Consider the following 18,444-nt stretch of genomic DNA (forward strand, 5'->3'; position numbering starts at 1 on the left):
TACGAGGGCTGTTCCTCGTGCACATCAGCTGCTGGAGGTGGTCGGGGTGTGAAGGTCCGGTTGACCATCTGAATTGTTGGAAGATGAGGCCAGCTGGTCACGTTGCTGGTGTTCTGTGAGCCCCTCAGGTGGGACCTTCTCTTTCAAGCTTTCCTGTGCGGTCACAGGTGGTTGATGGCCATCTGTTGCAGGACGTTGTTGACTGTCTCCTGTGGCACAGGGCAGTGTCAGCAGACTCGGTGCACTTGACTTCCTCTGACCTTGTCCCGTGGATGCAGAGCAGTGCACATGCGCTCTACTGACCAAGCGTGCTGTGGAACGGCGTACCCCTTGCAGTGTGGGCCGGGAGCTGAAGAACATACTTATTTCTAAACTGTGGAAATAGTAGCAGCTTTGTGCCTGACCTGCACTGTGGTGTGTTGTTACACGGGTGTCGGGTTTCCTCACACACCAATTGCGAAAGCAGCTACAGACCCAGCAGTGATCGTGCAAGTCCTGAATCATCAAAGAGCCTTTCAGGAGAATCTCTCGAGGGAAGTGTTTGACTAGTTAAGTGGTACCTAATGGCTTTTCAGCACTGCTTTGTGGACATTTCTCCTTGTATTCTAGCAGCAACCTAGGAAGTAGATAAGACATTAGTGCCCTTTTGACATTCCAGTTCCCAGAACCCAGGGGACTAAGGTGGAGGTGGCCGTCATTTGCTCACTGACTCGTGTATGAGATGCTTGCTGAGCTTCCATTGCGTGCAGTTTGCTGTGGGGCTGTTGCTGCTGTGGTGAAATGTGAGTCAGAGGCTCCTGACGGCGTACAGGAGCTGATTGTGCCAGGAAGGCCACAAGTGACATGCATTCACTGGTGCAGAGAACACGAGACTGGTGGCAGAGGGGATCCAGGATGCTTTAGGAGGGAATTGCTTTCATTTGGATCCCACAGGCTTATCAGTGGGCCCAGTGTGCAAAGGGAAGAGATGAGCCGAGGGGAGAACGAGCATACCTGGCTGAGTGAATTCCACTGTGTGGAAAAATAAAATGCCTGGTCAAGTGGGAGGATTGATTCATTCATAGGGATACTTAGTTCACTAATTGGCATGTGGCCAAACAAGTGAATGGGAGAAAATGCGCTGATGGGGCTGCAGCATCGATCTGGGGAAGGAGAGCAGCAAACAGTGAACTCGGAGATGGTCCTGAAAGTCCTGACTGTGAAAGTGAAGGAGCTCAACGATGATGGGAGAGGAATCTGTGGGCTCAACCTCACATGGGATGTGAAGAGTGGTGCAGTAGACCCGCAGGCTAACTGGGATGTCTTGTTGAGGGGCAGGGAGGCTTCATTTTGAAAGGCACCGACAAGTTAAGGCCAAACTAACAAGTTAAAGGTGTCATTTTGGAAGACACACATGATCAGAATGCTTAATTTGCTGGTAGCCATTGGAAAGGAAGGAAAACTGATATAATAGTAAAAGGAAAAATCAGCATACATTTACTTTTATATTGTTTTTGCCAAAAAGTCATTAGAATGCTTCTTGAATTTCAATTTTTTAAATCAATTTTGCTTTTTTTTTCAGTTTTCATAACTGAATCCCTCTTGTGTATATAATCCAGTATTTTTTGTTTCCATTAGGAATTGAATGCAATGAATTAGAAGAAATTGCTATTAATACCAATGGTTCCTTTGTCATAAGTTATAATATGCAATTGTCTTCTTATCACAATGAAATCTTACCTTGTTCATTTAAAAATTGTTATTGTTTTGTCAAAATGAGGATATCTGCAAAGAGACATTTACCAGAACCTACCAGACTTAAAGCAATTATTATTATTTTTTAAACAAGTGAAAATGAATTTCCAACTTGTGAGATCCTACTATAGGCCCGTGGTCTAGTTAATTGCTTTGTGTCCTGTCAATTTGCTGGTTGTGATAATGCTACACGGGACCTCTCAATTCCACTTTTGGTTCTTCTTGTAAGTCTAAAATTGTTTCAAAATAAAAAGAAAAAAATGACATTTTCATTTGGGGTCAGGGTAGGGGGGGTACAATGTTTTTTTGAGTTCGTTTTTATAAGGAAAAATAGTACCTGTAAACTCAGGTTGAGTATTTTGTTTGGGGGTTTTTATTGCTTGCTACAAGGGGTTGAGTTTTTGTAGAATTGATGTTAATGGTTTTGCTATTTATTCACAAATGGCGTGGGGAAGATCCTGCCTCTGTCTCATTGTGTCTTGAAGTCCTTTTTGTGCTTGATCTCTCTTTTTTTCATCCATTCTGCAGGGCAATCTACAGATACACCACGTGGGACAGGATGGGCAGGTAAGTGCTCACCTGCCTTCACTTTGTGTCTGCTGGCTGTGGTGGGTCATTAGACGTTGCATTGTCACAGGGAAGGAGCGGGGAGGAAGAGGGTGGAACAGTGTTAGCCCTGGGGAAATGCTGGCTGTATTTCTGGTGGCCATGTGGACTACAGGGCTCTGGGCTACATGGGCTTCTTTTGGGGGGTTCAGGTAGCTCTTCGCCTTCCAGATGAAACACCCCCATTTGTTTATCACTGTTTTCTGTAAGTTTGCATGAATATTGTCAATGACCGTGTTTGTACAATAACTGTACTCGTATATCAGTATATGGTAGGTTTGTTTGTGGATATTGCTGACAAACTCCAGCCCCTGCCTTTTTTCTAAATTCAGAAAAGTAAATTCAGACAAGTAACTGAACCAGTCATTGAACACACTCAATATGAATTGTCTTTACAAAGTGAAGTGTGCCGACTGTGAGGGTTTCCAGGGAGGGATTTGCTTTCTAAGATCAAGTGAAATTGCTGGTGAATTCGAGGATTAAAATTTATGTGTCCTTTTGACAAGTTTCCATTCAAGTTTCATTTGTAACCTCTGAATAATTATGAACTAGAGTCTGGGTGATCTCCCTTTTTTATAACACATAACTTATGAGCCATAAACACCAAGCCCATTTACTGTCAAGGTAATAATACTTGTTACTCTCAAAACCAAGTGCACACTTCCTTTGCAACTCATGTGTGCATTCCCATTGTCATCAGCGAGAGCCTGATGTCTGCCATGAATGGGCCGTGGAGAATGTGTGTCGCTGGCCTGGGAAGAGAGAGGATAGTTACATCCCTTGGATTTTCTGGTGAACCCTCAGGGTGCCTTGGGAGAATTGCGACAGACCTTAAAGCATTTGTTTAAATTGGAGTTTCTTAGTTCAAAAGTTTCATCTTGAACATACACATGAGGTTTTCATCAGAGTCCTGAAGCAATATTAATATACAAATATAACATAACTGCCTTGGAAGAGCCAAAAAGCCAAAGAAACGCAACATGTGAAAAACCCACAGTTGTTTCTTTGAGCTATTGGGCCAGGCCCAATAGAAATCGGTTTTCAGCAGCTTATCTCTGATATTTCACTCGGTCAGACAAGAGATGTCCCAGCTGGGGCAGGAGAGGACCGGTCACCGGCAGCAGTTTATCTCTTTGTTTTTGACAATTTAGTGGTTTGTATTTGTCCTGGGAGTTAAATTTTATCCTGATTAAAATGTTGCTCAACTTTAATTTATGAGAAAAGTAAGTCTGTTACCTTTGATTTTCCTGTTTGTTTGTGTTTCTATTCCTGAGCAAAATTCCACTGGAGACTTTGAAATTAGTCAGGGTTTCATATGGTGTCACTGTGTATGGTTAGAGACAACACCATCCCTAATAAGTCGTGCGGGCGGAGAACCCAGCTTTTGTGGACAGGTACAGCAGGCACAGGAGCTCCAACCACAGTTTTCAACTCAGTTTACTTCGCAAGAGCCACCTTCTGGAAATTCCCCAAACAAGAGTGCTTTCTGTGCTCGCCCCTTCTTCACACTCGCCAGCTGCTGCTTATGTTCACATTCATGCCTCATTGGCCTGTTCCACGCGAGCAGCCCTGATTGACTGCTGATTTCTGTGTGTGCAGGCGCGTCTTCCTCCAGGTTCCCACTGACTCTTAGCAACCTCGCTACAAAATAAATACAACTACTGCACCATCCACTTCTCTGTTACGTACATAATAATTTATTAGTCATCTATAAAATCTCATGCTGCCTTCCCACCTCTACCTGATTCTCATCATGGGTCACGTTTGTGGGACCTTCAGTTAAGGACAGAACTTCAAGGCAGGACTAACGCTGATGGTGGCTAGAGGAATTTTAGTATTTGTACCTTCTGTTCGTAGGAAGCCCCCTTTTTCTGTTAAATCTGTTTTAGTGAATCCTTTGTTGTTTTCCATTTGTTGGAAATCGTTTTTTGTATTTTGTCATTGGTCCAGTTCTTGTTCCTGTTAAGTTACCCTGCTCATCACAGCTTTGTTTTCCCCATTGACCGTGTACTGGTGACACAGAAGAATGTTGCGCAAGATGCAGAACACCCCACTCAACTGGCCGTCACTGATTGGCTGACTAAGCAGCGCAGCCTGCTGCAGGCAGGGGTGTCTGCCCTGTCATCTCCCCCCTCTGCCCCTGCCACCTCAGCCTCTTCTCTCCAACTCCCTGCCCTTCCCTTTCCCTCTGTACCTCCTTTCTTTCTCATGCCCAGGAGAGGACAGTCCCGGGAGTCCTAGGGCTTTTTCCCCTTCATCCACATGCAGGCCTCGAATCTTCCGTCACGTAACGTTCCTGACAGCTACTCTCCAGTTTTATGCGGGGAAAGGTGTTGAATGGCTGTCATGACTCTGGGAAACAGAAAATCCTCCTGAATTATAGAAGCCCGCAAAAAAATGTATTATTGACGTAATTGAAAAATTACGTAAAAATTGTATAATATACTCGTATGCAAAATTACATCTATCTTTTTGAGTTCAGAGGTCTACTGACCGTCTAATCAGCTTCATGTTAACTTCTTATTCAGTAGGTGTAAGTGCCATTTAAAATTGACTATGCGGCAACACTGGGAGTCCTTACAGAGCAGCTTAACATCACACGGGCTGATGACCCAGGATACTCCCTTCCTGATGCTGGGCGTTGGCAAGCCTCTTCTCACTTCTGTTCCTGCGTTAGGGTCATGTTTATCCTGGGTTTTCTTTTTTCTACTTCTAAGATGCGTGTTGCTAGTTTTGCTTGTGTTGGCTGAATGTTTTCTCAGTCAGTGTGCAGGTTCTGTGAAAGTACCTCTCCCTTTGTTACTAGGCAGGAGAGGGGAAGGAAGCGTGTGGTGTGCTGACTGCAGCTGCCTGTGGTGGAATTTGTAAGGTCAAGTCCGCAGCAAACTTCGTTTCCAGCAGGGAGATCTGATGTCTTCCTGTCATGTGGAGTTTATTATACTGCATTTACATAATCCTGTAACATGGTTCTGACAGTGGACCATACTTTCTGAATCATATATTTTCCTCAAATTAAATAGCAGAAGACTCTAGTCCCATCCTATGTGGGGAAGTGGCACCTGGCAGGTCTGCTGTGGGTCCCGTGAGAGTGCCTGGTACTTTACAGCAGTGCCCAGTGCTTCTCAAATGTGGGAAGGAAGGATCTGGAAAGATGAACAACTTGCAGACCCACGGAGAACTGGCGGTTTAGTGGAATCCACATTCAGGGGCTGGTGAGCAGGCTTGAGGCAGCCTTGAGCCATGTGGGGCGTGCATGTTTCCTGTTCTCTTCCTTCCGTTTTCCGCCATGCCCATTTTCATGTAGTAGTCATTCCTCATCCTGCATCTAATCTGCTGTTTTGGGGGAAAGCCAGGTGGCCAGAGAGGGCTGAAATTAAGATGCTGTCACTAATTCTGGTCGTGGAATCTGGAGAAAGATGCATGGGCCTGAGGCTGGTCCTTTAGCTAGTCACAAGTGTCTCTGGCTTTGTGCCAGATGGTTCTTGGTGTTGAAAGTCACGTTATTCAACAAATTCAAACTGTGCTGATTTCTCTTGTCCCCACTCTGACCATAAGTACTAGTGGAGTGTAGGCGATTTCTTACTACTAACTACTATATACGACTGTCCTTTGTTAGTGAGTATTTTTAAATTAAGTCATTTATCGTGTGCCTTCATGTTGTCCTTGCAAGGAAGGTGAGGGAGAGAAGGAGCCCTGTCCCAGAGGGTCAGTTGCAGCTGCTCTGTTCTGGGAGGCCCTGCTGGGAACAGCCTGGGGTATTGAGCCAGCCTCCACCAACAACAGAGAGGCCCTTCTCCCTGGGGCCCTGCAGCCATGGTGGATCTAATGCACCTGAATCTCCCACTTATTCTCTGTCAGAGAAAGTTAGCGTTGTGGGGCTCCTCCCACCCCCAGTACGTCAGCTGTGATAGGTAAGGCACCTGTTCAGGGCTCTTGCCCCGCTGGCCACACCTGTATCTGTGCACTCCCATGGTGCTGCTTTCTGAGCCCCTTGCTTTGGCCACGAAGTTGGGCCCAGCTTTGGGTGGGGTATGGTTTGGAAGAGAGCTGGATGGGTGGGAGGGCAGTAACTGGGATCTAAGTCTTGCCTCGGTGCTGCCACTCCATGAGTGCGTCGTCTTAGGGCAGAGTCTTCACTTCTTTCTGCTTGGGTTTCCTCGTCACTGAAAGGGGACCTGCTTCAGGAAGTTGTGCCTTCATCAAGAGCAGAAGGCTGCCCAGTGTTCAGCCTGGCGTTTGGTTGGCTCTTGATAGATGCTCGTTGTCCACACAGCCGCCTCTCTGAGACAGTAGGTGCATTCGTCCCCACCCTCGGAAACTGCCCCTGCAGGCAGGGCATGAGAGTGGTGAATAGACTCTGAAGGAAGACGTTTTTACTTTCCACACTCCAAGTAAGGTCTGTTCTGTTCTCGAGGGATGTCCCTGGGAAATTCTTGATGTAGAGTCTGGCAGAGAAGATCCCTTTAGTTTTATTGTGTGTGTGTGTGTGTGTGTGTGTGTGTGTGAGAGAGAGAGAGAGAGAAAGAGAGAGAGAGAGAGAGAGAGAGATTGATTGATTGATTTTTGGAGACATTATTTAGAAAGATATACTCGTATACTTAAAGCATTAGTTAGAAAATGTTCCCTTCCTTGTTAAAATTATAGCCATGAATGAGCCTTTCAGAGAAAGCAGATCATCTGAGCCTCATCACTGTGAAACACTTTAGATTAGAACTTAGCTATTTAAAATGAATTAAAATTATTTGTTAAATGCCAAACATAATATAAACATGTTTTAGTAATGTTAGGGAACTGTTAACACGTGGACTCTTGGATGGCAGGAGGCATTATGTTCGTGTTATTGAAAATCCCAGATTATGTTTCACGGTGCTGCCAAGGTTTGGGCCTGCCTGGCGAGTAACACAGCGCCGGACGCTGGGATGGAAAAAGGCTGTGGACGCTTATCCTAATTCCATGGAGAAAACTCCCAGTCACATTTCTTACCAGACATTCATTAGGGAGAATGACCATCTTGGTCAAGGCAGCCTTTTCTTGTGTTGCAGTGGGCGTGCTCCTTTCCCTGAACCAGGAAGCCAAGTGTGGCCAAGCATGAACAGACCAGCCCTCAGAGCATTCACGTTAGTGGGAAGGCCAAGGCACAGAGTTCGGTTCGGGCTAACTTTGGTGACCGTGTTTTCTTGACCTCGCTTTTTCATACATAGAAAATCCTTGTAAAGTTATATGGACATTTTAACCTTGGCAAGTCATTTTTGAAAACCTTTTAAATGAATAATACAGGATTACAACCTGGCCCAATTTTGAGCATTGATTAAGAATGATGTGGTTAAAAAGGTTTTGGGAGTAACCCTTAAATTCCGATTAATGGTGCTTAGTGTTCCAGTAACACAGTGTTTGTCTTTTTTACTGGAACTTCTTCGGCCATAGCCCGTAAAGTCTCGGCTTCTGTCACTCAGCGGTTCGCATCTTGCCATCCGGGAGTCTCATTACTTCCAGTGCTGTGCTGGCCTGATGGTTCTGCTCCTTGCGACACTCGCTGTTCTTTAGGGGAATGTGAGGAGTCAAGCAAAAAGATGCCATTACGGAGGAGAGGAAACATTCACTTTTTGTCATGGCTGCCTTTGCTGGGAGTACATGTTCTAGAAAGCAGAGGCCTGTGGCGTGGGCTGACAGTTGTGTGTGCTTCCTGCCTCCGTCGGCCCAGAGAACAGGAGCCCAAGGTGCTTGGTGGGCAGGCAGTGTTACTTGAAAGTCACACTCTTCCTGGGAAACCAGAGTATCTCTGAAACCACTTTCAATGTTTAAGATTTGGATAAGCCTCAAAAGTGGGGCCTGCCACCCACAATCCCCACACAGTACAACAGACCAGCACCCAGACCTGGGGTCCAGGGCTCCTTCACTCACTAGGTGACCTCAGAAAGGTGTATGGTTAGCCTGGTGCTCTCACATCTTGCGATGATTTGCCAGAAGAACTTTTTCAGGTGAGATGGGGAAAATAGGCAGGATTCCCCTCAGCGGAAGAGCCGGGTGAGGGACACGCAGAGCCTGGGATTGCTCTCAGTCCCACTCTTCACTCATACCGCCTCTGTGGGATAGGTAATGCTGGCTCTGGACAGCAAAGCCTGCGTGTGGTGGGGTCTGGTAGGAATAGAGTGTAGTGTGCGTCTCTGTTCTGTGAGCCCTTGTTAGAGATCAAAGGGAAGCACTCGTGCGTGTGAGTCAGAGTTTGGCCCTAGTAAGGCACCCACACTCTTCAGATCCTGGCTGTTCCTAAAATGCACTGGACAGCAAGACTTCAGGGCTTTGGGGGCTTTCTAGTCGGATGTTCTAAGTGGGAACAATGACAGTACGTTCCAGCCCATCCCAAACTCCCACCTTTTCCCAGATACCACTAAAACACTCTCACAACTCTGTTATGTCCACAGAGGTTTTCTGCTTAAGTCAAAGCCTTTAAAGCACCAATGACCTAACTTGGTAGTGATTCATGAACTTGTTGCTGGTGTTTTGTGCACGTTGCAGTAGTTCACTAAAATGTTGGGTGTGAATATGCTTTCTCTCTACACGGCTGGGGCTATGTACTATAACGAAATAATTTTAAAGATATTAATCTAAATTTGAACCCATTTTGCAGTGCCCCCAGCTGTTGGCAGAAGCAAACTCTGGGCTTCAGAGGCTAACACTTAGGCAAGTGAAGGGAAGCTGACAGCTGATATTTTTAAACCACTGGAGCCAAGACAATGGGGCAAGCTCAGATGTAATCACAGCTCACGCCAGCCTCTCAGAAATCACGTGCAACAGTTGACTGCGAGGTTTTTATAACAGTTTTTCAGTTTGAATGGGGAATTTTGGGTAAAAATTGCTGAGTGCTTACAGGGAATAGTGGGAAACACAGAGTTTAGATAGCAAGACGTACATGGTTTGGTTGTGATTATTTTGTTGTGATTGAACACTTAGCCAACTCAAAATAATTTTCAGAGGTATCTAATCAGTTGGAGAAATAACTAAACAATCTGGCTCCGTCTAGGAGATTGCATTACAATTATAGAATTAAACATGGAAGTAGAGAGATTATGCGGAGAGGTTAAATTTGAGTAGTGGAGGAAAGAAGCAGCCAAAAGGAAAGGACTTTTTTTCTGAAAAGATTCCCAGTATCAAATTGGCTTCCAGAAAACAAATTGTGGCATGCAAGTATAAAGTACTAAAGTTTACATCTGCCTGACCAGTTGGGGAGATAATGGTTTTGAACCTGTGATGTGTGCCTCAGCGGCGGGTTTTGTGGAGTCAACAGAGGAGACGGGCCCAGCTTTGGCACCACAGTGGAAGCAAGAGTGCTCTGAGGTCACACGCTCGGTGACATGAAGCTCTCAGCCACATGACTTCATATCAAAACCAGACATCTCCTGTAACTCATTTAAGTGAACTGAATCGAAAAGGCTGTATTTTTTTCCCCTCTGTGTTCTCCAAAGATAATTGTTTTCTTGGAGGGTGAGATTGCATAAGGCATAGAAAATATGTTGTTTTAATTAGAGCCTAATGTAATAACTCAACAAATTAAGAACATTCTTTAGGAGAGAGCGGGCATGTGGGCTTGGTTTCCAGTCCTGTGCCTGCTGAGCATTTCAGTCTCATTAACAAGGATGTGAGCCCTTCTTTTTTGGGTTAATTCAGATATTTCAGGCACGATCAACTGGAATAAACGCAGTTAAACATAAACAAGGCTATGCATTTAGTGTATGTCTTGCCTTTGCGACATATACTCTTGGTGATTGCTTTGAGCATTTTGTGTTTCTAGTGAAACCACATAAGTGGTTTGTCTCCACTTAGTCATGTAAGTGGGAACGATGGTTGAATAAGAAGTTAGCGTGTCCATAAAAATCGCAGACGTTAATTCATGTTGGTATTGCAGTACAGAGGATTCTAGTTGTAAAACTGCCTGAATTCAAAAACCAGTCAGTGAGTCACGCACGAGTCAATTGTATGAAAGTACGAACAACTAGAAATCCATACATTTGTATAAGTAAGTAGTGGGGAGGTGTGTGTGTGTGTGTGTGTGTGTGTGTGTGTGTGTGTGTGTGTGTCTATTATTTGGTAGTAAGTTGCAAACACCAAAAACTTTATCATAGAACTTACAAGCACAAGGACACTTCCTACACAACCCGTTTGCCACTCTGGTTTCAGTTACTGCTTGGTGTATTAACAAATCACCCCAAAACTTAGGGCTGAAGATGATTTTTCATTATCTTTCATGCCTCGGAGTTTATTGGGCTCCGCAGGTGGTGGTTCTGCTCCAGGTGGTGTCCCTGGCATTGCCTGGGGTCATCCGGAGGCTTAGCGGACTGCCCTGCCCGGGGGCTCACTCCTGGGGCTGAAGCATGCTGGTCCATGGCCAGGATCTCAGCTGGGCTGTCCACCTGAGTCCCTGGTTCTCCTTTGTGCAGGCTCCCCGCGTGGTGGCAAGGTTCCAGGAGGGGATATTACTAGCATTCAAGAGCGGAGGCTGTGGGCCCTGCAAGCCCCCATGGTAACCATGTTTCCAGTACACTATGGGACATACATGCCAGCATCTTGAATTGGGAAGGATGAGGGATGAGGTTGCCTGCAAGGAGGGATATGGCATCTCTCAGCATCCATGCTGTGGCTCGACTCTGAGCTCTTTAGGCAGGGCCGATGCCATACACAGGGCCTGTGTCCTGCCTGAGTGCCCAGGAGGCATGCAGGAAGCGTGGGCTGCACGGGAGTCCTGGTCTCACTCAGGCACGGACCACAGGACCAAGCACACAAAGAGGCCCACAGGAAGTGTGGGCCAGCAGTTCGGTGACGCTAAGGCAAGGTACCACTGCAGTTACAAGGACAGACATGTTTCCACATGGTCATTTATTGGGTGAATCACGGGCTAGAACCCCCAGACGTAACCTTTCTGTTCAGGCTGGTGGGTTGGGGGTGAGTCTGTCAATGCCAGTGTCATGACGTCGGGCAGACACCAGCCCACCCCCTGTGTGGCTTAAAATTCACATTGAGAAAGTTTACGCGATTGATTAGTTCTGTGCTTTGTTGAGGCAGCTTTGCTAATGATAAAGTCAGATGCATTTTCATAATTATACATTGTTAATTATTGAACTGTTAAAAGAGTCATAACATTTTCTTTTTTGCATTTAAAAAATTTAGATTTTTAAAATACAGATTTATACTATTTCCGAGATAACTTTTGCATTCCATTCATCTTATTTCTTTGGGGAGTCTGAGAAAGCAAAGCAAAGACCTGAACATTTATTCATGTGACTAAGAAATAATGCTCCTAAAACAGTCTGTTTTTGGCTGTTTCCCTGAAAATAAGAACTAGCCGGACAGTCAGCTCTAATGCATCTTTTGGAGCAAAAATTAATATAAGACCCGGTCTTATTTTACTATAAGACCAGGTATAATATAATATAATATAATATAATATAATATAATATAATATAATATAATATATATAATATAACATAACATAATATAATATATAATGTATAATATAATATAACACCGGGTCTTATATTAATTTTTGCTCCAAAAGACACATTAGAACTGATTGTCTGGCTAGGGCTTATTTTCAGGGAAATACGGTAATTGGCAGCTTCTGGTGGCTGACCTCAAATTCCTCTTGGAGTACCATGTCTGAGGCTGCTCTCTGTTTACTGAGTTCTTCAACACCCAAGGACAGGCACCCGTTCCTGAGAGTGTGCTGGTGCGTTCCTTGTTTTAGTTAATACTAAGTTGCTAATAAAGATCAAAACATAACCGAGAAGAACACATCAGGGGTTCTTTTAACCTCGATGTAATGTATCAAGATTCCCCATCATGTAAAATTACCTTCAGATACTAAACTATGCCTTCCCTTCCAAAGCATCGCAGGGAGCTAGTTGTCTGCCTGCAGTGACTCAGATGTCCCTTTCTGGAGCTGGTCACGTGCTTTGTCCTACGCCGTAACTTCTTTGGTAGTATTCTGTAGAGGAAATGAGATAAGTTCAGGAACTAGGTGAGTGTTACTCCCCTTTTACACACGAGGACAGTAGATAGTAGCTTTTCCAGGATTGTGGAAACAGGGGAAGTCAGGGAGGGATCCAGAACCCAACTCTGATGACTCCTGAAGTGCCAAACTGGCTCCAGTTCTCTACTGCTACCATCATCACTGCCATCCCCTCTCCCCCACCGAGACAGCACAACCGCTATCACCACCACCATCACTGCCATTATCACCACCATTATCTGCCTTATCATCATCATCATCACCACCACCACCACCACGAGGAATCGAGGAATCGAGTGAGTTGTTTGTCATGAGCTGTGGCCTAATCTGTCTTTTCTTCTCATTTCCTTCTCTACCTCTTTCTGTTTTGACGGAAATGACAGTGCTTCCTTTGCCCAGCTCTTAGGAATTTTTTGGGGGGGTGAGGTCACCAAAGCTATGAAAATGTACAAGAAAAGCAAGGGACAAATCTGTGGGAGCTGTTTCCTGCCTTATTACATTGTGCGTTCAGGAGGCCCTCAGGTATGGGGCAGAACCGTGAAGATGCCCAGTGCTGCTTTCAGGTACAGGCTACATGCGCAGTGTGGAATTTGGATCTAGTAGATTGAGATTTAGTAAGATTTGAATACTTACTTTGTACTAAACTCTGTTGCTAGGCAATATTATGTCTTGAAACATTCAAATCAGGGTCAATTATTCCTCTACATTTGAGAGGTTTCTAGCCACCTGGGAAATCTCTAAAGTTTTGAGCTTTAGTCATGCTGCTGCTTAGATCATGAATCATGAAATGGTTTAGTACTGTTTCAACTAGATGGATATTTTGATACTGATAGGTACCCCGCCCCCAGTGGTAGCTAATATCACCTACGATGTATATTAAAAAGTTCTTAAATGTCTGTAGGCTCAACAATGTCAGATCACTTGGTAACCAGGGAGATTTTGTGTGTGTTCTGGTAAGCCCGTCTTTGGAATAATGAATACAGCGCGCGCGCGCGCACACACACACACACACACACACAAATACATATGCAGAGGGGCCCAAAAAACATTTTAAGAAAGGAAAACTATATTAAAATTGTAATACTCAATAATACCAATAACAAAAGATGAGTACAAGTCACGTTTGACTTTTGCAATTACAAGAGGTGCTCAAAGTGGTTACTATCAGTGTCCAGACACTTCTGATTACGGCGCACTACTGCTTGAGCAACGTTGACCAAAGTGTCCATTTGTATACACCCCGGGTATAATAAACAAAGTTAAGCAGCATAGTGATAAATCCAGGTCATTCTCATTGTGTTTTTGTGTTTATAACGTTACTAATATCCAACTAACAACAGCTTTGGCATTTGTTTTTCTTTTAATTAAGGTTTATTGGGGTGACAGTTATTAAGCTTTGGCATTCTTTAAACTTTTAAACCTCTTTGGAGTTCATTGCCATTTGTGTCCCTCCTTATACTTTGCTTCAAAGTAAATTTCAGTAGCTTTCAGAATTTTTTCCATGAAACGAGGCCTTCTAAATCCAGCTGGAAAAAAGCTTAAAAGAGATGGGAAGTATCTAGCATTTGATGTGTAGGACTTTTTTGGAGTGAGTGAGCAAAAGGGGTTTGTGTGTGTGGAGGGGGTGTGTGGGACATGTGTATAGGGTGTGTGTATATATATATAAGGGGAGTTTGTGTGCAGCGTATGTGTATAGCGTATGTACATAGGGCTTGTGTGTTTGTGTAGGATGTGTGTGTGTAGGGGATGTGTATGTGTAGGGCATGTGTTTTGTGTGTGTGCACAGGCTGCCTTTATCTGTAGCAGTAAAATGTCTCCGCTATTTCTGGGAGGCTTTAGTCCACTTTTAATGGTTTGTCACACACTGGGGAGAACAATGTCAGCCTCCCAGATGGCATACACTGATCACTTCACTTCTAATAAAAATGTTCCCTTCAAGAAAATATGTTCCTGCATTGCATGCCAAAACACAAACAGAAATCTTGGAGAACCTAGGTAGCTCAGGGAATTCATCCCTTAGGGAAAAGCTTCCATACCAGAAATGGTGGAAAATATAATTTAATTTAAGCCATAAAAGGTCAGAGTGGAGTGAATTTGGTGTTGACTAGTTCCAAAATACATCCTAGAAAAGTCACGAAAACAACTGTGGGTCTCCTGCTGCCTGGTCGAGGAGCCTGGCCCGCCGGCAGCCCTGGATTGAGCGAGACGCTGTGGGTTTGTCACCCTGTCTGAGGCAGCTGGCCCGGATGGGACAAGGGGCCCACAGTATTTCCTGCTGCTGGCTCTAATTCATCAGGAATCTGTTTGGTCCCCAACAGAGGCTTGTTATATGAAGCAAAACGGACCAGATGCCAGTACGCACAGAAGACCTGAGAACTCAATGTGCTATAGCTTCTTGGTCTCTCCTAAGCAGTGAGGGAGTCTCAGGCTCAAGTGACGATCAGTTAGGAACACTGCTATGTTCCTTTGGGCTTATTTTGTCCCTGTAGTTGTAACAGACAATACTACTTTAGGTCAGGAACGACCAGGAAAAAGCTGGACAACGGTTTGGGCTGAGCAGGGTAGTATAATATTTTTAGAGAGAAGTTAGATGAAATGATTACCTATATGTACATTTTCAGTACTTAGGTAGTTGAAACTATGATGTCTTTGAAGGGGCTCATATTAGTGGAGGCTGCAATAGCGTAGCTTTATAATAAAATCCCAAAGATGTTTCTGATGGTTTGGACTCATCACACAATAGTCAATGGACCCAGGGCCGCCTTGCGCCCCTTTGGTTGGGTCCCACATCAAAGTCTTGTGAAGTCAGGGTAATCGAAGACATTTTGCAAAACTCTTCCATTTTTAAGTAGCATATGTTCATCGATAATTTTAATCACGAGCAATAACCTGGAAACATATAGAAAAGTACTTCCTTAAACTTCATAGCTCAATAACCTGAAAAATTGTGACTTCTGAGTAGTTCCAAATTTCTTTTCAGTGGGACCCAAGTTGTAGAACTTTTTCTGTATAAGTAAGTTTGGGTGATTTCTTTGGGCTTTTCTGAAGCTTTTTGTCACAATCTTTTAAACGTGTCTGTGTTTCCTGCTAATGGGCCTGCTGTATCATGAGTAGGAACTGCCACCTGATTGGGTGTGCAGCCCAAGCCCATGTCTGGGGCCCGGCCAATGTACCTATTGCTTCCAGTGGCCAGGCAGACGAGCATCCAAGGAATGTGTAAAGGATTCTTTAGTCCCAAGAGTTCTATTCCAGAAGCCATCAGAGCAGCTGCTGTCCGTTGAAAGGAAGTCAAGTTACCACTGCTGCACCAGGAACTTAATTTCTGAACTTCTGGCTTGTGGAAAGTGAAGGGTGGGAGGTGAGATTTTACAAGCAGGAACGAACCTTGGAACTCTTTCACGAGCTCCAGATGTTTCACTTCTTTAGAGACAGAGAAATTGGTAATGGAAGATACCTATTAGGGCATTTCATTCCCATTCTGACCAGGCCACAGCTTTCCCCTCGTGTAAACTTGAGGATGTCTGACTTGCCCATGTTTATAAATTGGCAGATTGTTCTTCATGCCCTTAACTGTGGTCATTGTTTGGACTCGGGTGGTTCCATTCCAGAAGGGAAGAGTGGTAGGCAGTGGAGAAAACTTGAGGGGAATCAGGGCTGGTAGGGTTCCGTGATTTGCACTGAGTGTGTCCCGGTGTTGCTGGTCTCCACGGTCTGGAGATTTCAGGATCATGTTATCTTCATCCCAGGGCCCTGAGCAGGGAGGAAGGGGGTCCATCAGAGGAACTGCTACCAGACCATCCAATGGTGAGAGGCATGAGCAAGTGGGGCCTGCAGTGTCCTGAGTTACGACAGATAAGAAGACACCAATGAGCCTGACTAAAAATCTCAAAGGCCTTGAACCATTTAAATGACAGAATTACTGCAGAAGGAAGAAAATTTCAAGCACACGGTCATTTCCCACCGTTTACTTACTTTGAGAGGGAACCACTGAGTGATTATTTAATTCACTGTTTATGAGGGGTCCTTTATCTGGAAACCATAGTTCCTGTCTGATCAGGGTGCCTGGTTAAATTGTTAAAGCTCCTGCTTTAATAGTGTGTTGAAATGAGTAAAAGAGAATCCTATGTGTGTTAATGCACTCACTGACCTATGGGAAACTGAAGGACATGAGAACGCAGATCCCTGTCTTTCCCCTCAGGAGCCTTTGATCTGTAGGCGTTTTCACACCGACATGCTTATGGAGGATATGCAGACAGGACCAGACAGTGCTGTCTACGTAAGGATTTATGTTTAGAAGTTTGGCACAATTCATAGCAGAACCAGTGCAAGTGCTACTATGTTTACCCCAAAATAAGACCTAGCCAGACAATCAGCTCTAGTGCGTCTTTGGGAGCAAAAATTAATATAAGACTGGGACTTATTTTACTGTAAGACCAGGTTTTATGTAATATAAGACCAAGTCTTCTATTATATTTTAGTAAAATAAGACTGGGTCTTATATTAATTTTTGCTCCCAAAAACGCATTAGAGCTGATTGTCTGGCTAGGTCTTATTTTGGGGGAAACACATGGTATTATGACTTTTTATGCAGTTGCAGAGCAGAGGTTGATTTCTGATCAAGTAACATACCAAAGTGTCAGGATGATTCCCCTTATTCTGAGCAGCTGGAAGGTCCCACGTTTCCTCTCACTCAGGTAATGAGAATATTTGCAAGTATTTGGTAAAATCCACTATCACCTTTCTTCACATTTCCTCTAAGGATTTGCAGTCGAAAAATGAAATGAAAATATGTGTGACATGCCACTGGGTTTGGATTGGAAAGAAAGTATAATGTCTGAGACCATCGGAGAGCGTGTGTGTGTGTGTGTGTGTGTGTGTGTGTGTGTGTGTGTGGTGTTTTGGACCAGAGGGGAGAGATTAAGAACACATTAAACTGGTAGCTGCTCTGTGTATAATATACATTCAGAGCAGACAAATAATCTAGAGACTATTTTCATGTGTGTACAAATATAGTCACTTACTGTTAAAATTGAAGCCATTGTTTCATGTTGACTTCCAAAGTAAAATGCAAAGCTTGTAAAGTAACCCAGATCAATGTTTAATTCTCCCCCTTCATCTGCCCCTTTGAGCTATTGCATTTGCTTTCAGTAACTCTTTTCACTTCATGTTCCTGTGTCATCACAGGTGTGCACAGCACTCAGTACTGTCCACTTGGTATTAGGGATGGCCCATACAAATTAGCCCTGTGCCTGTGACTGAAAGTTGGTCTAAGCGCTGAGGATGGCGTGCCACCTGGCAAAAGATGCAAGTCGAAGTGTACAGGTGGAAGCCCCTAGAATAGAGAGCCAACAACCCAGTGACAGATGTGCCTGTCCGCTAATGAATGCCTTACGTCACCAAGAGTGGGGCAGGCAGTGACAGAGCAGTGAGACCTGAAGCTGCCTAGGCCAGATGACAGACATGGGCCACCAGCCCCAGACCACTGGTGGGCCCATCACATTCAATCGAACACAGTCGGGTAAATCGGGCCTCGTTAATGGAAGGTTTGCTAAAAGACGAAGGAAAAATGTGTCTCCTCAAAAATAGGTCCTCAGATGTAAGCAGCTGGCTAATCTTTTTGAGAAAGTTGTCTTCCTACATTTGGGAGGGTGCTCCATTGGCACCTGAGTTGCGTTCCCCTGTGTTGGAGAATGCACCCAGGGCAAACGATTCCTGATTGATTGGCCGGTGTTGAGCCAAGAGCCAAGTCGGCCAAAAAGAAACTGAATGCAGGCCTTGAGGCTGTTTTCTCTGCTTAACAAAGGCCAAAGTAGAGGGGATTTAGCATAATTTCTCTTGTTGTTCTAAGGGGAAATTATTTTTAAAGTCAAATGAGGCTCTTGAAGTTTCTTAGTTATATGACTTGTTGTGTAATCATTCTTTTCACTTTTTTCTAACACATCTCCGTCACACACAAGTGATTGGCTCCAGCCTCATGGTGTGACGGGCGCGGCCCAGAGGAGCTGCCACAACTGTGTTCAAAGCCTCTTCTGTTTGGTTGTATTTTTACTGGCCTGTGATCCTGGGCACATACGTTAGCCTCTGAGGCCCTGTTTCCTCCT

At 44.6% G+C, this 18,444-nt stretch overlaps 1 protein-coding gene across 12 annotated transcripts in view; it reads left to right on the forward strand.

Annotated features, from left to right (window-relative positions):
- The window catches only part of BANP (BTG3 associated nuclear protein), a 118,265-nt gene that overhangs the window by 81,496 nt on the left and 18,325 nt on the right, over positions 1–18,444 (forward strand). For all 12 annotated transcript variants that reach the window (XR_013992231.1, XR_013992232.1, XM_081032998.1 and 9 more), the window contains one exon: positions 2,263–2,301. Coding sequence is in view for 10 of the 12 variants with exons in the window: in XM_081032998.1 (XP_080889124.1) it covers positions 2,263–2,301 (39 nt within the window). In the remaining 2 variants the exon portion in view is untranslated. The remainder of the gene's footprint in view (positions 1–2,262; positions 2,302–18,444) is intronic.

This window comes from Rhinolophus hipposideros (assembly GCF_964194185.1).
Source record: "Rhinolophus hipposideros genome assembly, chromosome: 21".
Taxonomy (NCBI): Eukaryota; Metazoa; Chordata; class Mammalia; order Chiroptera; family Rhinolophidae; genus Rhinolophus; species Rhinolophus hipposideros.